Below are 23944 nucleotides of genomic sequence, written 5' to 3'. Positions count from 1 at the left end.
GAAAACTTACAGCCAATAAGAATTTCCAACTTCGCTCGACGGAGCTGCTGGTAAATTAATTGATTCCAACAAGTCATCACGCCAAAGAGCATAAAATCAACCCCCCCCCCCCCCCCCCCCCTCCGCCCTCCACCACCACCCTCTTCATTTTCATCCTCTACAAATTAGCAAATCATTAAGATTTTAGTACGGCACTATTTCTCCAGGCAAATAAACTCGAATTAAAGAGCGGCCGAAAGCCGAGCGGCAGAAAACAAAATTTACAAATCTGTCACACGCCTTATGAATATTGCATTGAGCTAGTTATGTTTCAGGCTAGTTATGTTTCAGGTACTAGAGCTGGGTGTTAGCAGGAACGTGGCTATATGATAGGTGCATGACAGTACAGGAGGGCAAATTTTATATATTGCAAGTCAATATACTTATTATTATTTTAAATTCCAATAACAATATATTCATATACAGTATAAAGCATCTGCCAACAATCACGAGTCACCCATCCATTAAATAATCCATTAAATAATATAATTTGAGTAAAATATATGTCTTATATATATTTTACAGTGCTCTAATGGTGCTAGCTAACATTTCTGGAGAATTTCTGATTCTAAATGTCTGGATAGCAATTGTGATTGTCTCTTTCTCTGAGTTTATTAGGACTTTTTTAACAGGTTTAATTAACTGTTACCTCGCAGTCTCACACCTATTTTTGTATATATGTTTTCATAGTATAAAAGTATAAACACATGCACAACATGCATGAGTAAAAGTACAAGTAAAAAAAAGCAGCTAAAAAATGTAAATAAATTAAAATCAAAAACAGAACAAAGGGGTGGAAGTTGGTGTCAGAAGTGCGTTTAGTGTGTTTAGTGTCCTAGATAATAATAGTGTTTGATTAAACAGTTATATACTTCAGTTTTGTGCATATTTTTACTGAAGATATTGTTTCTTGACTATAATAGAATTGCTTACAGTATTACAGCAAAAAATCAGATTACATTGTGACAAATTCTAATCACTTTCTATTAAAAGGATCTATTGTCCAATACACATTTTTATCTGCCAGCAATCTTTTCATCTTTGCTTAAACTTATTCAAATTATTTTATTTTATGTCCATCATGATGTACAGTTTTGCGAAAGCTGATAACATATCAACACTTTAAAATATATCAATACATGTAATAACATCCTCATCAGGTAGAACAAAAGAAATAAATGGATGGCTTTATTAAAAACAGCTTTTTTTCCCTCTCTTTCATTTTTTTATTCTGCAAACCCTGCACGTCTGCTCTCCGCCAGCTTACGGCTCATTCCCATCCCCAACAATTAATAGAGCTGCTCTCATGCTGTTCACTACAATGGGGGGAAATTAATACAGAGGGTGCTAATCTAATTAAGCTCTTGGTGTAAATAACAGAATCATAAGGCTTTCCTACTGATCTGAAGTGCTGAGAAGCAGCCAGCGCATGTTTACGCCTAATCCCCTTCCCTGCGCCCGCTCTGCGTGCTTCATCTACGCTGGATATCCTGCAATCAAAACATCGCATTGGGACGCCACCCGCCAACCGAGGACTGTCTACCAGCCGGTGGGGCCGGGCTGGCACCAAACTGCCAGGCGAGGTGGTTAAAACAGTGTGAAAAAGACTCGGAAGAAAGCGCAGCGACGTGGTTCCGATACATCAGCTCACAGACGCAGCCTTGTAATGATCCACATCACCCTGGGAGTGATGAGGGGAAAAAAAACGCAATCTACTGTACCCACCCAGAGAGAGCAAAATACCAATCGTGCTCTCTCTGGGCTCTGGGAGCTGATGGCAAGCTGAATGACCAGGATTGGAACCAGCCAACCATCGATTTTCCGATCATAGTGGCAGCGCAAAAGACTGCTGGATTATTCGGGGCCCCACTTAATCTATGGTATGCAATGTGATCTTCATGGATTTAGAGGTGAATTTTATTAATTTATTATTTTCGTCTAAATTCTGAAAATTAAAAGACTAAATTCTGGTCTATATACACCCAAATACGCATTTTATCATTCAATTTTGACATCCCATTACTCAATTACCCAAATGTGTATAGTCATATTATAAAACTTACATAAATTAATAATACTTAAAGTGTTTTTTAAAGAATTCTGTGGATTAATTTGATACCAACTTGAATTTTCATCTTTATTAAGACTTTACAACATGGTCTATACATAATTTAAAATGTTATGTGTGTAAAATATAGTAGATTTAACCAGAAAACAGGTGTATTTTATTTTTAATATAAGAAATATCTCCAGCAAGAGAAAGGTAGTTGTCTTACTAGTGCATATTTGTTTATAGGAACTTTAGAATTGTGCGCAGCTTTTCCCCCAGCTCTGCAGTGCAAGCGGATTTGGTGCCTCTCGTGGCACTTGTCTTGTCACTCTATCCTTAGTTTTTGAGCTCTCGCATTGTTCTTTATAACAAGAGGATCATCTCCACCAGCCACCAGAGCCGGCACTGCCGCTGGCACTGCTAATTGAGGCAGTGAGGCAGCAGGTAAAGTGAGTAAAGTGGGGTAAAGTCAAGGCTGACCCCGAAGCATCCACCCATCCATTCATTCAAAAGGCTCTGCATTGGCCGAGTTGGCATCGTCCGCAGAGGGCACGGGTGTTCTAGGTCAAGGTTCTACTGCGCACTAATGTCCTCCCGTTGCCCGCTGGGACTGCTGGGAGATAAGACAGAGGCAGGCTGGGTAATGAAGGCAGCCCAAGGTGCTTCCAGAACTCCATCTCCCAGCTCTGCCAAGTTTTCCAGCATGGGGTCCATCGGGGGACGAAAACAAATCTGACACAGGGAGAGATTATTTCAGCGGCAAACTGCGCGTTAATCTGTTCATGCGCCGTGCCGCTACCGCCGCAGCCGCTGCAGCCGTAGCTCCGCCTCCTCCCCTGCCCCTGCCACACACACCCCCTCAACAGATACCCATCACACACACACACACATACACACACACTCTAGAGAGTCATACAGGGTGGCTGTCAGGTCCTCTAAAGAACGCCTACTTCATTTGAAGATGTGCCATCCATTTGCACGCATGGCTGGGCACTTAAGCTGGCTGGCACTCTCCATATGAATTGTTAAATACACTTCATTAAGTGAGCTCACGGGCCCCAGACAACGAGGGTGTCCGCGATGAGCACGCTGGGAGGATCGCGTGCGGGCTGTACGCATTCGCAAATGGGCGGAAGTTGAACGAAAGTTGGGCGAAAGTATTAGAAAACTTGCTCAATTCATTGGTTTCTTGAAATGCAAGGTCAAAAGCAAGAAAGCATTACTACATTACTATTGCACAGTGACTGGCAGCATCTGGCTGAAATTGTCCATGCCATTGTACATTTAGTGCACAGACATAGCCATACACACATACATGTATATATTTTTTTTATGGGACATGGAAAACATTGGAAAAAACCATGGAACGCTCACTGGTTCATATTAAAAAAAGTGGTCAAGCTGTCTAAAGCTCAGCCACTATGAGATCGCTGGAGATTGCTGGTTCGAATCCCTGTCATGCAGCTTGCTATCAGCTGCTGGAGCCCTGAGAGAGCACAGTTGTCCTTGCTCTCTTTAGGTGGGTACAGTAAATGGCGCTCTTCCCCCTCATCACTCCTAGGGTGATGTGGATCAGCACAAGGCTGCGTCTGTGAGCTGATGTATCTGAACAGAGTCGCTGCACTTTCCTCCAAACTTGCTAATTCAAATCCCAGTCATGCAGCTTGCCATCAGCTGCCGAAGCCCTGAGAAAGCACGATTGTCCTCTCTCTCTCTGGGTGGGTACAGTAAATGGCGTTCTTTTCCCTCATCACTCCTAGGGTGATGTGGATCAGCACAAGGCTGCGTCTGTGAGCTGATGTATCGGAAATGAGTCGCTGCACTTTCCAAACGCTTTCCAAACTTCAAGCTAGACTTCACATGTCTGTTGTGGCATCACTATGGAGAAAAATAGGAGAAATCCCACTTTTGTTGGACTGAATACTGTCGCTACTCTCTAAGTTAGAATTACTTTGACTAGATTTCTTAATAAAAGCATTGCTGTGAGGATTTGATTGATTTAATTCAGCAATAAGAGTTTAGCATTAGATTAGGAACAGTACTTATCGGCTTCTTCAGAAAGTCCTACTCTATTAGCAATAAATCATTCCTCTCTACAGGGACTAGAGAATAGACAAGCTGTGTGTTCATACAGTTGTTTGCACATCTGTGTCAGCACTCTTTGGAAGGGGTATTCCCTCTCCACAGAGTTTTGGATATGTAGAGTGTGAGTAGATTAGTGTAGATTAGCGTAGATTAGCTTTGTGCTGGTGTGGTTGGGCCTGTGGGGTGTTGGCGTACAGATTTTGTGCCCAAACCCCAGCAAAAGTCTTTGCCTTGGCTGCATACACACACACACACACACACACACACACGGCCCTCCCAGCTCGCCTAATAAATTATTAACTCCAACTGACAAATACTGTTATGGAGCCCGGGCGCAGATCTGTTGCATTTTCTAACAAGATTGCTGTAGACACATGTTACGGGAGGATGGAGTCAGCCTCTCTCTCTCTCTCTCTCTCTCTCTCTCTCTCTCTCTCTCTCTCTCTCTCTCTCTCGCTCTCGCTCTCGCGCTCTCATGCCTCAGCAGTTTGACTGATGGCAGGAGACTGGAGGAAAAGTGCCTGAGAGACTGAATATTTTAGAGGTAAAATAATACCACTTGATTTACTGTGTAATACAAAAGAAGTGCTTTGTTTCACTTGCACTCCATTGAAGACGAGGGCTGGGATGAAGGAGGGGGGTGAGTATTGGGGGGGGGGGGTGTGAGGGGGCTCGGCATTGTGGAGGCCTCGTCTCTCCGGAGCTATGAATTAAATATAAACCACAATCTCAGAATCCTAGAATTATAGAGAATCTTAGAATCTCAATATCTCAGAATCTCAGAATACCAGAAACTCAGGATCTTCTGATGGCAAAACCAGAATCACAGAATCTTAAATCTTAGAATCGTACAATCTGCAAATCTTAGGATTTCAGAATATCTGTGCTAGTATCTCAGCACCTTAGTATCTTAGAATCTCAGAATCTTAGTATCTTAGCACCTTAATAGAATCTCAGGATCTTAGAATCTCAGCAACTCAGTATTTCAGTATCTCAGCACCTTAATATCTCAGCATATTAGAATCTCAGCTTCTTAGAATCTTAGTTACTTAGAATCCCAGCATCTTAAAATCTCACAGTCTCAGCATCTCAGAATCTTAGGATCTCAGAATATCAGTCTCAGTATCTCAGAATCTTAGAATCTCAGTATCTCAGATTCTTAGGATCTCAAAATATCAGTCTTAGTATCTCAGAATCTTAGAATCTTAAGACCTTAGCATCTTAGGGCCTTAGAATCATGGGTCTCAGAATATCAGTCTTAGTATCTCAGAATATTAGAATCTCAGCATCTTAGAATCTCAGCATCTTAAAATCTCACTGTCTCAGCATCTCAGAATCTTAGGATCTCAGAATCTTAGGGCCTCAGCATCTTAAGATCTCAGCATCTTAGAATCATGGGACTAAGAATATCAGTCTTAGTATCTCAGAATCCTAGAATCTCAGTGTCTTAGAACCTCAGCATCTTAAGATCTCAGCATCTTAGAATCATGGGTCTCAGAATATCAGTCTTAGTATCTCAGAATCTTAGAATCTCAGCATCTTAGCATCTTTTTTTTAGATTCTCAGAATCTTAAAATGTCAGAAACCCCAAATCTTAGAACCTCTGTATCATAGAATCACAGAATCTTACAATCACAAAATCTCTTAATCTTAGAATTTCCAAACCGGTTTATAAATCATATCATTTCAGTCTTAGAGTCTTGGAATCTCAGATTCTTACAATTTCCGAAAATTACAATGTTAGAATCTTAGAATGTCAGAATCTCAGAATCTTAGTTATGAAATGCTTATCACGTGCACTTACAACCAATTAAAGATTTTGCAATAACATCAGGCAATACAAAGTTCTGTATTGGTCCGAATTACAGGAAACGTTTGATTGGCTGATTAGAATTGAGGGTCAGGACTGCTTGGGAGAACAGAAGCGTGGAGTGGTCCAGGTCTCCAGCTCTATTTCATCCCACCCCTCCTCTATATTCCCGTGTTAACCGACAGACACCGTGTTTACACAGCTGCTGGAGACTGTTTGATTAACTTCCACTGGCTGCTATTGTCCACTTCCACTTCCTGCTGTAGATCAGCTGATCTAAGACTTAATACACTACATTACACCGCCAGATGTTCGAGGAAACCCACTGCAGACAGAGATGTGCAGATGTGCAAATGTGTAAATGTATACAGCTTATCTGGTCCCTGTTGAGTAAGTATGCAAAGTATTGCCAATAGAATAAGACTCTCTGGAGGACCTATCGCCACCATGCCAAATCAAATGCCACCAATGGATCTGAATGGGGTGAGCTGGGGAATGAAATGGTGTAGTGGAGATTATTTAACAAATCCTGACCTAACTAACCCTCATTATGGCTGAATGCAATTAAAATCATTCCCTGCAGCACAGAAGAGACAGTTACTCCAACAAAAGTAGCATAAATTCTTTAATTCTACAATTGATTTCAGCAGAAAAGCACATGTGGAAGGCTGGGTGGTTTAAGGGGTGTGACGAAATAGTGATATAATATCAAAGTATTGTGATATGTTTTTCAAACTTAGTGCATTTCAATTATTTTGCCACTATTTTTACTGTTGCATGAATGTAATAGCCTGATTAAAAATGCACATATCTGCCAATTAACTTCAACTTTTTTTTTTTAACATCCCAGCTGGTTTCAATTTGATCGGTCATCAAAAAAATGTGATTGAAAAATTATTTTTACTTGTTCAGTTGAATACTGTGTGTAAAGTGCTTTCTTTGGCATTTTTGGCTGCTTTATTTCAGTTGCAGAATATTTGTTGCATGGTTATAATATTGCAATATATATCATATATCTCAATATATTGAATCGTAACCACTAATTTTAAGATTCTGCAGCCATTTTTGCACGGTATAAATTTTATCTGCAAAATTATTTAGCAGATAACATCTTATTTGGCCAGATTTTTTTTATCTGCTAATAATTTTGGTTGCCAAATATTCACTGCAACATTTAATCTAGTGATACACAGTATTGCAATATAAAGCAGTATATTGAATCATACAGCCTTTATCATGATGCTATACAGTATACATACACTATATATGCACAGCCCTATCTACCAGCTCCTCCTCCAGCTGTGTGCATCTTCTTTAATCATTCCAAAATGACCCCCCACCACCCTACGCCCCCCGCGCAAACCATAAAACCATAAAACAAGGATGCTCTTTAAGTTATGAGGCCCTATCTGAGAGGGTGGTGGCGTGGGGAGGGGAGGGGGAGATGGGGTAAACATGTAAAACACCGCTGGCATGTGAAAACGCCACCATATTTTATTAAATTAAATCCTCCGCTCAGCGCTGGGCGAGCTGACGGGGCCGGCGCGTGGACGGGCGTAGACGCGGACGGAGCGCGCTCGCCCTCGCTTTCCTTTATTCTGATTAATAATTCAATCTGTTTCTCCAGTAAATAAGTCGGCTACGGCGTCTCTGTGCATATTAAACAGAGGAATATATCAGCCCGGGCCGAAACGGCTCGCGTATGAACTCACAAGCAGGCCTCTCGCGCAGCTCGCGCTCGATTACACAATAACAATGCACCGCTAACAAACCAAACTAATCAATAAATGGAGGGGGAGTGCGGCTCGTCTTTCTAACCCCTCCCCTTTCCCACTCCCGCCCAATCCCCCTCAACAAACTGCCCTGACCGCCCCCAATCATCCCCGCCCCTCCAGAGGCCCACAGATCAGATCTGAACAGGGTCAGGCGAGTAAACAGGAGGAGGAGCAGTACTGTAGAACTGTTCAGATATTACTGTTTTACACTGAAATACTGTATACACTCTCAGAAATATATTATATCATATCATATTGTTTCTTATAAAGAAGAGTTTAATTGTAGTCATGTAGGAAGAACTGTGATACAGTGTGTAAACTAAAAAACTACCTGCTCAAACTGCTTGCCCATTCAGGGTATATATATATATATATATATATATATATATATATATATATATATATATATATATTACAAGTACACTACAACCAATAAAAACCCTTAAAATTTAATAATGCACAGAAATTAAAATTTTAGGCCAACTATACTATAACACTGTATTGACTCTCAAAATTATATTGATTATTTTCTATTGAAGAAGAGTTTAATAAGCACAACTTTGACCAATTGTTTCTTAAAATTTGAGTGAAAAAAAAGTAAGGATGCAACAAAATGGATTTTTTCTGGCCGAAACTGAAAAAAGAAAAAAAAAAATCACAAATATTGATATATTAAAGTGCACTATAACAAATTTGCAAAAAAAGTTACAATTTTGGGCTAAAATCAAAACTTAAACTGAATAAAAGAAGGGAAAAACCCTGTCAACAACCCTAATAATACTATATCAATTCTCAAAAAAAAAGCTATAAAGTAAAAAAAAAAAAAAAAAAATATATATATATATATATATATATATATATATATATATATATATATATATATATATATATATATATACACGTAAGAATGCACTAAAATGAAGGGGTGTACAAAATCAAAAAAAGAAATGTTTTGCAATACTGTATTGACTTTCAAAAAAACAGTATTGATGCTTAATTATTAGCTTAGATATAAATATTTTGCATTGTGATTAAACCGTGATTAAACCACTAGCAGTGTTCTGATTGGATAAGAAAAGGAAACTCCTCTTTTTATTCAGATTTTTTGTGTTTTTTATACTATAACAATTTGAAACAAGTTGAAACTATTGCAATATATTGTGTTATATTGAATCGTAACCCCTGTATCGTGATACGTATCGAGTCACAAATTTTTTTGCCAATACACAGCCCTACCGAAATTAACATTTTTGGACCCCCCCCCCCCCCCTCCATTCACCCCCCCCCCTCCCTCTCCCAGAGGCCCACAGAAGAGGGCAGGCAAACAGAGAGGGGCTCTATATATAGCTGACAATATTGCAGCGTGTTTTAAAGGGATTAAGGGTGGCGCTCCAGGGCCGCGGGGGGCTCATGTGGCCCGGAATGCTTTGACTCATGAATTGTTGCCACTGCTAATGTTTCATCACGCACCAACCTCTGTTTAATTGGCTGGAGGCATTAGAAGCCACCCCTTCCTCCACAGTGACCCCCAGCAGTGCTTTATACCCCCCCCCCCCATCCCGATCCCCCTGCCCCACTCCATCCCACCCATGATGCCCCATCCTCTCGGTGCACTGGTGTGCCCTGAGGGTCTTGTGACTCGGGGGCCATGTGTCTCAGGATATCCACTTTCACCCCTCCATCGTAAGAAGCCCCCCGGCGCTGTTTTCTCACCCTGCTGCTGTCTGACTCGTCTCACACTCACTGCTGACCTTTTATAGACAATGGCCATCAGTAACTCCTCCGCTATCAGCGCTGCGGACGCCTCCGATCGTCACGCTGTACGAGCTAAACAAGCTTAATAACAGCTAATAACAGTTAATAACACTTGATAACAGCTAAACATCAGCTAAGGACAGTTAAAAACAGCTAACTTCAGCTAAACATCAGCTAACGACAGAAAATAATAGTTAATAACAGCTTAACATCAGCTTACGACAGTTATTAACAGTTAATAACAGCTAAACATCAGCTAACGACAGTTAATGACAGATAATAACATCTAAACATCGGCTAATAACAGCTAATCAGCAGCTCATAACAGTTAATAACAGCTAAACATTCGCTAATGACAGCTGATAACAGCTAAGCATCAGCTCATAACAGTTAATAACAGGTAAACATTCGCTAATGACAGTTGATAACAGCTAAGCATCAGCTAATAACAGTTAATGACGGCTAAACATCAGCTAACGACAGTTTATAACAGTTAATAACGGCTAATAACAGCTAATCAGCAGCTAATAACAGTTAATAACAGCTAAACATCAGGTAACATCAGCTAATGACAGTTAATAACAGTTAGTAACAGCTAAACATCAGCTAACGACAGTTTATAACAGTAAATAACAGCTAAACATCAGCTAATGACAGTTTATAACAGTTTAAACAGTTAATAACAGCTAAACATCAGCTAACATTAGCTAATAACTGTTGACAGCCAATAACAGCTATTAACAGCTAAAGACAGTAAGTGACAGCTAATGACAGTTAATAACAGCTAATAACAGTTAATAACAGTTAAATCAGCTACAATCAGCTTATAACAGCTATAATCAGCTAAAGGTCATTTAAAGTAAAAGTTAACATTCCTCTATATTTGACATTCATGACATAAAACTATGCTGTGAACATTCAGTAAAAGGCACATTATTCTGATACTGATCCATTAGGGAACACTTTATACCCCCCCACCCCCACGCCCTAAATAAACACCACCCAGACCTGCTATAGGAAAAAAAACTATCAAACTAAAGAATTAAATAAGAAAAACAAGAGGGACCAGAAACAAGAGGGCCATTGTTCACGCAGCTAATGATGGGCGAACCCCCAAAAAATGGCAAAAGCTGCTTTATGACAGGGGCTTCATGTTTCCACGGGTTATAGAGAGCGCACCCACACACAGTGGCACACGTGCAACACCAGCACACACTGCGCACACTCTTGTATATGCACTGATGCGTGCACCCTCACACACACCCGCACACAGCAAGAAAAGCAATCCTAATTACCCAAAAAGCACAAAAGTAGACCTCGGTACGTAACCAGCGGTTTTGCTTTCTTTACTTTATTTTTTTAAAGGTTGCGCTCTTATTTTGAAATGTTTTTTTTTTTAAGCCAAGCATATGTTCACATATGTCAAAAATACAATAAATAAAAAAATCCCAAGACAACACCCACAGTGGAGGGTGCAGCGCAGTGATTGATAAGGATGGTGACCGGCAGTGTCTGGCTAAATTTGTCCATGCGTCAGATTAGCAACACCAGCAGAAATCCACTATTATGATTGAAATGATAGGAATATTTCAATAACCTGCTTTATAATATTAAATTAACCTCAATATTCTTACTACACTCTTTTGGACCATAATTAATCACATTAATCCACAATTCAAAAATTACATAATTCATGTAAATAATAAAAAAATACACAAGATAACTCGTTGAATTGTCTGTGCAGTGCAGTGTGTGTTAATGATGGTGACCGGCAGTGTCTGGTCAAATTTTACCCCACCCACATAATCCATACACAAATCACTGAAGCATTCATTATTAGCTTATAAGCTTATTAGCTAAAACAAAATTATTATATCTAATAACATATATTATATCTCAACTTTACAGAGGAAGAACAAAAAAGGCCTAATTATTAATGTAAAATGATAAAATTTCATATTTAATTTCTATTAGTCCAATCAATTTGACATTAACGATTATATATTGTACATTTAATTGAAACTGAGAATGGGGCTGAGCTTTAAATTGCAAAATACCTACTAATACTAATACTAATACTATACTAATATTAATACTCATACTAATGGAATGATTGGAATATTCCAATAATCTGGTCTATAATAACTACATGGATCCATGTCACTCTCAGGACCAAATTGTTTTAAATAAAAAAAAATCCGCAATTTAAAAAGTTCCACAATTCAAAAAATATTACTTCAAAAAAAAAAAAAATCTACAAATCCATAATTCACTGTGAGACAAAACAACTTAATACATAAAGAAAAGCTCCAACCTCCGCAGACAGTGTAAAAGAAATAAAAAATAAACAGTGAGAGACAGACTGCTGGTGTGTACGCGCGAGTGTAAGTGTGTGTGTGCGCGAGTGTGCACGCGAGAGTGTATGTGTGTGTGTGTAGAGAAGAAGCTCCCCTCTCGAGCAGGTGACAGGGCCCTTGGCGTCCTCACCTCCCGTAATCAACTCCCTGTTACCTGTCAAAGCCAACCGGCTGAAAAATTACCAACACAGCCAGCTCCATTTAGCACAATTAAATTATCACCAGCACCACCACTACTGCAGGGTCTGTGGGGTCTTGAGAGAGCGGGCGGGCACGCGCGAGAGAAAGAGAGAGAGAGGGAAAAAGAGAAAGAGAGAGAGAGAGAGAGATCTTTATAACACACTCTCATACACTCTCACCTCAGGAGTGAGAGAGAGCGAGCGAGCGAGCGAGTAAAGAGAGAGAGAGAGAGAGAGAGAAAAAAGAGAAGCGTGGATATGGTCTGGGTATGGTCTGACATACCCAGACTGGCATGCGAATCCGGCTGGAACAGCCAGAGCTGCTCCGCAATCCGCCCTGGGCTTTATTTCTTTATTTATCGCGGCTGGAATTTTCCTTTTTGTCTAAAAACCAAAGCCCAAAGAAATCAGCTGGTTTGCGAAAAAAAAAAAGAAAAAAAAATTGCGAAACAAATTTCGCACTTAAAACTGAGGCAAAAAATATAATGAATGAATTTAATATTCATTATAATACTGTTTATACTTTATTGTGTTCTAAAACGTTAAAAAAACAAAAAAAACAAAAAAAAACTGTATTTTAAACAAAAAACTGTATTTTAAACAAAAAAACGGACCAAAAAACGGAAAAAAATCCAAACAATTAGGTATGACACCATGACGACGATGCGCTACATTCGCGGACGTAGAGAAATACCTCCGCTCTACGAGAGCCGCCTCGAGAGCTGTCCAAATTAATTTGTTTAAATTGTTCCTCCATAAATGTTGACCTATCCCCCCTCAAAAAGTCAACTTAATTACGGCGGCGCCGCTTCGCCTCCCGTCGCACGTTTTTCCGTTAAATATCCGACACTTTCGCGCAGCTCAGAAGGACACTCAAAAGGCTGCTTAAAGCAAGCAAATGAAGGCTGCCACTTCCTAAAGTGCACTTGAGATATTGAGCAGACGGCGGGAAATTACTTTGCACAGTAAATTAAAAGAATTAGGAGAAATAATATCCTGCTGGAGGGTCGAAACTACGAACTGACGGTACTTGATACGGTACTCTCGCTAAAAGAGAGGGGGGGGGGTTAGTGTGAAATTCTTAAAAGTAGCAGTAGTAGTGGTAGTAGAAGAAAGAGAAGTAGTAGAAGTAGTGCAGTGCTGCTGTCTTATTTGATCTGTGATCTGTGCTCTGTATTTGCGTGAGAGAGAGTGCGCACGAGAGTGCACGCGAAAGCAATAGAGAGAGAGAAAAAAAAGTGCGCGAGAGAAGGTAACAAGTCAAGTCAATACAACGTAAGTCAACATAAGTCAGTCATCAACACTCACAGACTGTCCTTCTCCTCCTCCTCCGCCGCTGCCTCTAATCGCTCGGCCGCTGCCCGGCCTCCCTGCTGTCTTCCGGTCAACACTTCAGCACTTGATGGCATTATACCTCCTCAAACGCGAAAGTGCCGGGACACACACTCTCGCGTGCACTCTCACACTCAAACACACTCCAGCATGTGCAGGCAGGCAGGAAGACAGGCCGGCCAGCCGATTGTCCCAGACGAAACGGAGCGCGCACACACACACATATATAAACAAGCTCTCGCGCACTGAACCTCTGAACCACACGCTCGTGAACACACACACACTCGCGCAGAGCAAAGCAAAGCAAAGCACAGCAGAGCAGAGTAGAGTAACCAGCGGAGGGCTGCTGCTACTAAGCTCCGCCACACACTCTTCGCCACACACTCTTCTTCACACGCACTTACAAACACGCACACACACACACACACACATACACACGCACTCGCGCTCTTGTGCTTTCGCGCTCTTGTGCTTTCGCGCTCTCGCACTCTGGCGCTCTCGCTCGCCCCACCGGAGGAGATCCAGAGACAAGAAAGGCTGCTTGTTGTTTTTTGTCCCCCCCTCCTCCTTCCCCTCTCCGACGCTTTCTCTCAGCGTGAGAGCAGTCAGAAGGCAGGAGTCAGTCAGGGCCTTCTTCTCAGGGACCCCCGCTTTCCCAAAGTGCCCTCCGTCACTGCCACCGCCGCTTAAGCAAACTTTACAGCCCGTTCAGCGCCACCAAGTAGCGCAGCCTATTAGCCGAGCAACAGTGGAGCTTTGTGGTTTTGCCTCGCAGTTGACAGTAAGTTATGAGCCCTTTGTGAGCGCAGGGGAAGGAAAACAGAGATCGGAATTTGGCAGGAAAATATAATTCACAATTCTCCTGTCCGTGAAAGCGGAATTCTCTCTCTCTCTTTCTGTCTCTCTCTCTGTCTCGCTCTACCTCTCTCTGTCTCTCTCTCTCGCTTTCTCTCTCTTTTTTTGCGGAAACAATCAAGCATTGTTAGAGGACAGAAAGGCGACTCTGACAGATGAAATATAGCGGGGCCTCTCTTTGGAAAAGCGCTAAACAGAGCGGGATTCAGGATTCAGCGACAGTTCGGTGTCTTTTTGATGCACTCTGGACTTCCCTTTGAGTGTGAACAAATAAAGAAGTCTTCCAGAGTCTGATCTGACTTCATGGATTTTTCTAGAAACATTGGGATTAAGAACTTTAACAGTATTTCAGGCTTGAATGACAAGGGAAGGTTTCGTAAAGTTTTAGTTTCCTTGATTCATAGAGTCGTATGTGCACTAGGAACAGGTCAAAGAAGGCATTACCACCCACAGTGGACTGCTGCAGTGATCGTGACCGGCTGCGTCTGGCCTAAACTGTCCATACAACTGGGAAAGCGAACTTTGGCAGGAAAGAAACTTATGGCAAAACTTCTTTCGTCTTCGTTTTTCATGTTTTATGTCCTTCAAAACCTCTCTTTCACTCTCTTTAACTCTTTGTGCTGCCCTCTAGTGGAGAGAATGTATTGCTCAACATCAATGTCAATGCAAAGGATGCAGAGAAGTATTGCAGAAATATGGGCAATCGTTCAGAACATGTTATAGAACATATTGACTGTCTTACAACTAAGAAAAGACTAAATTTAACTAAGGCAGGAACGTTGGCTTCTTTAATTATGACAAATCAGTGCCATGAAAGCAATTCAAGTAATGCAAGACCTTCTGACAGGCGTCATATATAAGGTCATCACTGGCAGTGTGTGCTCAAATAAAGTAGAAAAAAAGTAGAAAAGGAAGAAAGGAAACAAAGAACAAGAAGACAAGAAAAAAGAAGAAGAAACAACAACAACTGCTGTCCATTCGGACATCTGGAATGCCAGCACACACTGGCTGTCTTTCTCCAGCAGCTATCCCACTAATTCCATTCTTCTCCCAAAATAGGAGGCCTTCTCGCCAGTCTGCTCGCCCCAAATTGGAAAATTTGCAGCGTCTAATGCAAAGAATAGCAGTGTTGTTCCCTTCCCATTCTCTTCTCATAAACGAGATTTCAGTGGGGGGGACGAAAATTGAGGAAATTACCTTCAACGCTGCTTTGATTAAGCTGCTCTATTTTTGGGGCTTTTGGGATGGACAACAGATCATTAGTCATTGATAGCAAAAAGCACCAACTCTAACTCTTCTCTTCTTCTCTGTGAAACTTCTCTGTCTAAGATTTAGTTATTTTCCTTATTTTCTTCTTGTCTTTTCTTGTCTTTTTTTTCCCAGCATCTGCCAAAAGCCTTTCTCTTGCTGCTCGGGGTGATCGGGTCCACCCGTTAAAGACAGTACAACAATTGTAGTCCAGTAGGGACTTTTTCTATGACATAAGGTACAGAAGAGGCGGAGAAGAACAGAGGATGAGGAAAGACAAGGCAAAGGGCAAAAAACGACTGGGGGATGGGCAATGCGGGACAAGCCACATTTCACGAGACACGTCAATCGGAAAATCAAAACAGTGGTAGTTCATTTGCTCCACCCAGATGAGGCCATGTTAAGAAGGCTGATGAATGCGCCGGGTCAGTCAGGCCACACCTCGGCGATTTATGATTAAGCCTTATTATTTTGGGGGAAACTGACATTGATTGCCGACTGCGGCCGCGGAAGCCAATTGGCCGGCGCCTGCTGAATGGAGAGCATGGGCAGCGGCGTGTGGCCGGGGTGACAGGTCAGACAGGAGGGCTGAATAAAAAACGGCCAACTAAACGAAGGCGCTCGGCACCCTGGCCTGCTTTGAAGGTGGTTAGAAGTTAGAAGAAGGCATATGATTGCATGATTGACAGCTGATACGATAAAAAACGAGCGTCTCTCCGACTTCGAGAGCCTGCGAGAGAAAGAGAGAGGGAACTCGTGATCTTGAACCGTTGATCGGAGTAATTGCCTTAAAATCAGCTTGAAGCCTTCAAGCTAAGCCAGGGATGGACAGGACCTTATTTTTTTTTTTTTTGCAATGCTAAAAAAAAAAATAAAAAAAGAGACTGGGGCAAACCCTTGGAGCGAAAACGTGAAAAAAAGTGGAAAGGTGAAATGTATAACACGGCGAAACACAGCGAAACACAGCGAAACACAGCGAAACAGTGGAACACAGTGAAACGAAGTGAAACATGGCTCTAATAAAACCAGCGGCTGACGGACAAGGTTCAACAGGAAAAAAAAAAAAAAAAGTAGAGCATAAAGTGTCTAAGATTCCTTTTCCCCTTTTTTCCCACTTTTTTCCACCGTTCCAGACAGGAGAACAGGCACCTTAGTGAATTAGCCGCTGACTGATACAGAAAATATCCGTCTCAATATCTCAACGGCTCAACGTTTAACTGTTTGACCAAAGCGATTGGTCAGACTAAAAGACTAACTCACCAGCTCACCCCATGTTTTGACTTGTTGCTTTGATTTGCTACAGTAGCCTCTTAAAAATGTGCAAAACGTGCAAAACAAACCAACGAAAAAGAGAAAAAACCTCTGGAAGCAAGCCAATGATAGCATTGAGTATGTTAAGCGCTCAGCTTGCTCTCAATGCTTTCTCTCCACCTCAGTGCTCGGTAACATGATCACCAGTGAGTGCACAGTCCACAGGCTAGTCGTTAATGTTGGTTGACTTGTACCAACCAATACACGTTGCTTTTTTTCTACCATTCCTTCTATTCTTATTCTATTCTTTATCTTTTTTATGAGGTTTTTGTTGGGTTCTCTTTCTCAAACCCTTCTTTTCCTGGCAGACGCGGACGCATGCGTCACGACAAGCTTTCGGAATGAAATCATTAACTAAATTGCTTTCTTTTTAAAAAACCGCGAGTGTGTGACGGGGTGGTGCGTATCTGTCTCTGGCCGCCGGCCACGGCGCTCTGGTTGCGAGCGGAGGACGGACGAGCCCCCAAACTGAGTGCCGGCTGCACGGAGCAGGAGGCTGCGGTGGCGGGGAACCACAACACAGGCTGCAGCCGGCACTCAGTTTGGGGGCTCGTCCGGGACCAATATGAAATGATCGGGTAATCTCGACCACACTCCCCTCATCTTCCTCACTCGCCAAGAGCACAAAGAGGCCCATTGTGTGTGCCTGAGTGTGTGTGTGTGTGTATACGTATTACTGTGTATATATATATATATATATATATATATATATATATATATATATATATAAATATATGTGTGTGTGTGTGTGTGTGTATACACTCAAGCCTGGCTGTGTAGATCATCATTGCTGAATCAATCAAAAGCACATTAAATAAACATACGTTTTGAGTCAGGGACTGAAGCCATTCAGAAAGGGGCTCATGACGGGTAATGTGTGTTGTAAAGTGTGTGTATGTATGTATGGGTGTGTGTGTGGGGGGGTGTATTGGGTTGGGATTGGAGGTGCTGATTAACAGCACTTCTGTTTGTCAGCTAACACTCCCAGAGCATTGGCGAGGAGGGTGGAGTGTGAGTGTGTGTGTTGGTGCTTAGGATTTAAGGGTATTTAAGATTTACAACTTTCATCCTCAATTAATACAAACCAGACTGTTAAACAGAGTATTCCCAATGGTTACGAATGGAAATCTCAAGCTCTGGACCCAGAATACCCTGGTAACACTATTTACAATAAGGGTAAATCAATTAGCAGTACTTAATTACTGTTATAAAACACTCATAAATGCTTCAGTTACCATAAGTAACTAATTACTTTAGGTAATTGGACACTAGGTTAAGACATTATGCATCATTGCTAAAAAAAGTGAGACATTAGTAATTATTAGATTAGATGTCAACTACTACTGTCAAAAAAGCAACTGACTATATACGATGGGAGCGACTACTCGATTTATGTACTGATTTATAGATAATAAACATTTAAGCTAAATAAGGTAAATTAATACTTTTCTAAATCCAATTCTAGATTAAAGAAAAAAATTCATAGTAACCATAAATGGTGATATAAGAAGGGAGTGGCTACATGATTTATGTACTGATTTAAAAGAAAAAGGTTTGAGCTACATAAATACACTTTTTAAAATCAGATTTTAGAAAAGGCTCATAAGCCATGTTTAGAAAGAAATCAGTTTTACCTGTAAAAGGAGATGCAATGTATTTCTACTACTACAATGCATCTGTAAATGATGATATAAGATGGGAGTGGCTACTTGATTTATGTACTGAATTATAGATAATAAAGGTCTAAGCTAAATAAATAAATTTTTTAAAATAAGATTTTTGAAAAAACTCATAAGCCATGTTTGAAAAAAAAATCAGTTTATATATAAGATGGGAGCGACTAGTCGATTTATGTACTGATCTAAAGATAAAAAGGTTTAAGCTACATAAATATATATATATATATTTTTAACTCTACTCGATTTATATACTAATTTATAGATAATACAAATTTAAGCTAAATACATACTTTTTTTCAAGATCAGATTTTAGAAAAAACTCATGAAAAAAGCCATGTTTAAAAAGAAATCAGTTTTACCAGGAAAGGAGGTGCAATGATTTCTACTACAATACACCCATAAATGATGATATAAGCTGGGAGTGGCTACTTGATTTATGTGCTGATTTCCAGACTCAACTGTTTTTGAGAATCAATGACAACAACGACAACAATGCTCATACTGTAAAAAAGGGGAAAAAAACACATTACAATGAACTTCCTCTAAAGAAGCGACACCCTATCCTTCCCTGGAGGTGAATAACACATCACAGGCAACCCGTCGAATCTGTTCTTTGGTAACATTGTGTCTGCCGAGATCAGGGAGGCTTAAATAAGCAGAGCAAACAGAGGGAAGGTAAATAGCTACTGAAGGCCAGACAAATATTTGATAAGCGGATAGAGACTGGGGGGCAGCCCGGGAGCCCTCCCACCACCACCAGCACCACTACTCTTCACTCGTCTTCCTCTTTACTCTATACACTACACTCTACACTACATCCCCCTCCTCTCTCTCTCTCTCTCTCTCTCTCTCTCTCTTTTTCTCTCTCTCTCTCTCTCGGCCAGCAGATGTGTCTTTCACAGCCCACTGAGAGTGCAACCAATCTGCAAACAATAGCCAAGCGCTGACAAAGGTCGCCTTTCGCAATCCGTGTGTTATCAGTGAGCGAAAAAACACAGGGACCACGCAGTAAGACCATGTCTACCACACACTGTCCTCTGTCAGAGGGCACTTCACTATGTGTGTGTGTCAGTAGCGCGCAGTTAATACCCCATCCACCCCAACACACACACACACCAGACCTACACATAGATATATGTTATAATATTATTACTACATATTCTCTGTCTTGACCACAAATACAACAGCTAATATCACTCATTCAAATGCCTACAGTACGCCAGTTCAGCCAAAACATTAAGTACACACAAAAACTCACCAGTCAGACGGCCTATTATAGTGAATTATATTTTTTACTCTTTTAAAAAGCCTTTTTTAAATATGATATGACACAATATTTGTCTCATTTACCGTCGCAATTTCATTATAGTTAGCTAACTATTGAACTAAGCAAGCATGGCCCCGCCCCCCGTAGTGAAAATCATGAATCTGATTGGTTAGATTGTCCTGCGACTTTGCTAATATACTCATTACTACACCCTTCAAAAAATCAATCAGAAGCTGTTTTAAAAAGCAGTTTTGATTGGTTAGAACAGCTTTCAGTCCAATAAAAATCCTGCAGAAACTGAAAAATTAATGCTTTGAATTAGTTGCTGTTCTTTTATTGTAGTTAATTTATAAAATATATGCATATAGTTTACAATAACTTAAAATTAAATATTATGTAATTATTTACATGCACCTATTTTCACCACTTCTCTGAAGGGTTAAAAAGGCCTTACTGCACACCACTGGTGTGTGTAGCTTTTTTTATTTTAATTTTTTCCTCTATGTGTGTGTGTGTGTGTGTGTGTGTGTGTTTTAACCGTCCACTACAATACGGCTCAAGCCCTCTTAATAGGCCCATTACACAAGTGTAAGCTCCTTCTCTGACCCCACATTAAGCCCGAGTTGGTGTAAACAAGTGCAATCCTATTAACCTAATAATATACATGAAGCGGGCTAACAGTGGCCAGGAGTTGCGGGCAGATAAAGCTGCTCACAGAGTCTTAACTACAGCAAGCCTGGCCTGTCATAGCTGCAGAAAGTGGCACGGCACCAGTCTATTTGGGCGCTCAAACACACGGGTCACAAGTTAATCTCCTATAGTTGTTCAGCGCTCACCTGCTAAAAATACTCTACATGCCCAAATGTGTTTAGTAAACGCAGAAAAAATTGCATTTTGTGCATAATTTACATTGCACACTGCAAATCTGCAAAACTGTCTGCCATGTACTCATTTGAAGAAGAATTGAGAAAACAGTGTTGCTACAGTTAAACTCATGCTGCATGAAAAATTATGATAAATGTAGAAATTGCATGCAGCTGTTCTATCTGCCATGTACTTCAAATCGAAAAAGAATTGAGAAAACACTGTTGCGACTACAGCTACGCTTATGCTGCTTATCTACGTCCTGGAGCTTCTGAAAAAAGAAACCTATGCATGGAAATGTCTTATTCTACTATGCGAAAGTTTAAGATTATGGTTACATTTAAGTTTAGGTTCAGGTAACTATATATATATATATATATATATATATATATATATATATATATATATATATATACAGTATTAACCAATTCTTACAATGTACAATGCAGCTCCCGTGTACTGGTGGAGTACTGGCATTCTGTCTGCCATGCACTTCAATTCGAAAAAGAATTGAGAAAACAGTGTTGCAACTACAGCTACACTCATGCTGCTTATCTATGTTATTAAGCTTCAATTGACCTCTTAAATGTTCTGAATGTCTCTTAATTTAAATGCACACTGAAGCTCCCGTGTACTGGAAGAGACTAACAATCTGTCTGCCATGTACTTGAAGAAAAATTGAGAAAACAGTGTTGCTACAGCAACTGATGGGACGAAGTAGTGTAGTCAATATTTACTGTAACATCTAATATACATACTATGACAGCTTCTACTCCACAATTTTGTAAATCCACTAAAAAAGCAGAATAAACATTTTAATAACCTTAATTTGTAAAGAATTAATAAATGACTAAGAATATAAGCAGGTCTACTGATACTTTTGTCTATTTAGTCTGCAAGATGCTGCAGCTTGTAGTGGAGAGGTGCCTAAAACCCGCGTTCGGCCTGCGTTAAAACATTTAAAACTGAGTTTACGTTTATTAAAGATGTCATTAGCTAATTAAAGGTTTATTGTAGTCCATTCCGAGAACTGGCCGGCGCTTGGACGGATCTTAGCCGCTACCGGGACTCGGCTCAGTAAAGCTGCTTCCAGCCATTGTAAAGTCAAAGCGAAGTGGCGCTCGTTCGCTCGCTCCCTTTTATTTATTTATTTATTTATTTCCTGAACGCTCAGTAAAATTTTCATCAGCAGCGCTTGATGAGCTCATTTTCGTTTAAAGACTTAGTGCTTCCTAACTGTTCTCCTCGTCATTACGGGGCGAAAACACAAACTTGGCAATTCATCTTTTATGAGGCCCAACTTCTAAGTGTTTCCACTTGAAACGGGCGCTATATTATTCATAAAGGTGCTGCGTTTTAAAGGCGACAAACAACGCCTTTTATGCGGCGTTATGAAAGCATAATGCCGACAGATGCTATCTCCGTTCCGTTCTGGTGTCACCACGCCAGCGAATGCAGACAGTTTGCGGGTAAATATTTAACAGTGAGCCACTTTAGGCAGATACAATGCAAAGTGTGTGTGAGGTGGCGTCTGTGCGTGACTCTGAAAACAGTCCCGCTTGGAGTGTTTTTTAAAGACGTGATGAATAAATAAGCTTGGGCACACCCGCTGTAGCTGTATGTACACTGTGTACACTATATACACAATGTACTGCCATTGCCATTTACATTATTATACATTCTTAAGTTGCAAATGTTGGTACGGTTCAGTGTATAACACAACTGATGGCCACTGAGCTTCCATTTGGGAGACTCGAAGAAGAATTGAGAAAACAGTGTTGCTACAGCTACATTCATGATGCTTATAAATTGATTTTATTCCAGGTCTGGGGGACTGCGATAATGCTGTGCTACATCAATAAGAGTCCGTGGGCAAGACTCCTAACATTACATTGGTCCAACTCTATAATAAGATATGTACTCAAAGAAGAATTGAAAAAACAGTGTTGCTACAGCTACATTTATGATGCTTACCATACTGTTATTATGGTGCTTATAAAAAGGAATCAATGAATGGAAACTTACATCAATGCTTCTATTTAAAAATTTAGTTCATCTAGTAAAAAATGAATGAATAAATTACAAGGAATATGAGCAGGTGTCCCAATACTTTTGTCTATTTATTATGAGAGATGCTGCAGTTTGTATTGGAGAGGTGCATGAAACCCGCATTTGGCCTGCATTAAAATGTTTAAAAAGAGTTTTTACGTTTATTAAATATGTCATTAACTAATTAAAGGTTTATTTAAGGTCTGGGTGACTGAAGTCCAAGGGCAAGACTCCTAACAGTACATTGGTCCAACTCTATAGTATGCCATGTACTTGAAGAAGAATTGAGAAAACTCAAGGAAAAATGACATTTTCTAGTATGCTAAAGTTTTAAATTACGGTTCCATTTAAGTTTAGGTAATTATATATGTTAACCAATTTTCTCTCCCTTGATAAGACGAGGTTAATTAGTGATCATTTAACAATCTGAACTTTTAAATGCTCTTTGAACATCTCTGAAAGCAACCAAATCCTCACACAAATGCTTTTACTCTATGGATAAGACCGTCAGATAAATGCCGTAAATGTAAAATGTAAAGTACACGCAATACAAAAAGTATTGGCAGATTTAGTCCAAGGAATGGAGCTCATTTGAACTCTTAAATGCTCTGAACCTATAATTTAAAATGCATACTGCAGCTCCTGTGTACTGGTGGAGATTTGCAAATCTGTCTGCCATGTACTCGATCAAAGAAGAATTGAGAAAACAGTGTTGCTACTACAGCTACACTCATACTGCTTATTAAGTCTCAATCCAAAGCTTTTTGACACTTTGGAATGCTACCGGGAGTTGAGGAAGAGGTACAGCAGAAATAAATACTTTTATTTCTGCTGAATACAATCAAATTCTTATGGCAAAGTTATCATTGCTTTAAAGTGCATAGAAGAAGCAGGATATACAACTTTTAATTCTCTTGATTTCAGAAGAATCAATATAACAGATGAACAAATGTCCCAATATTTTTGTGCACAGTAATCAGAGACGTGTGTGCACGATTATTACTGTAGTGTGAGTGTGTGTGTGTGTGTGTGTGTGTGTGTTAGTATTCGGGTGTTCCTAAAATCCCTGGACACACGTCAGCGGCTGGGCAGTCCAACAACAGGGCTGCCGGCTATAAATGGCAGCTCCATGCTTGCAGCTAAAAATACAGAGGGCTTCTCTGTAAGTAGGTCTTGAATTAAATACAGCTGGAGATCCTGGCAGTGATTTAGAGTGATTTTGGGGGGTAAAAAACATGATTTTAAACTTAAAAATATAACCAATTTTTAAGTTTAAGTTTTTATTTAGG

At 40.3% G+C, this 23944-nt stretch overlaps 1 protein-coding gene across 7 annotated transcripts in view; it reads right to left on the bottom strand.

The window, feature by feature from the left end:
* sox6 (SRY-box transcription factor 6) overlaps nucleotides 1–23944 on the bottom strand; it is a 356852-nt gene that overhangs the window by 233914 nt on the left and 98994 nt on the right. The window contains exon 1 of one of the 7 annotated variants that reach the window (XM_049465982.1): nucleotides 13359–13810. The exons of 4 other annotated variants lie outside the window; for them this stretch is intronic. In XM_049465982.1, the coding sequence (XP_049321939.1) occupies nucleotides 13359–13459 (101 nt within the window). In that variant the 5' untranslated portion in view covers nucleotides 13460–13810. Of the gene's footprint in view, nucleotides 1–13358; nucleotides 13811–23944 lie in introns of those variants that run through there. 2 more of the 7 variants (XM_049465975.1, XM_049465977.1) reach the window with 2 other exon arrangements.

Source organism: Astyanax mexicanus, chromosome 16, assembly GCF_023375975.1.
Source record: "Astyanax mexicanus isolate ESR-SI-001 chromosome 16, AstMex3_surface, whole genome shotgun sequence".
In the NCBI taxonomy this organism is placed as follows: domain Eukaryota; kingdom Metazoa; phylum Chordata; class Actinopteri; order Characiformes; family Acestrorhamphidae; genus Astyanax; species Astyanax mexicanus.
This window is presented reverse-complemented; position numbering and strand designations above follow the sequence as displayed.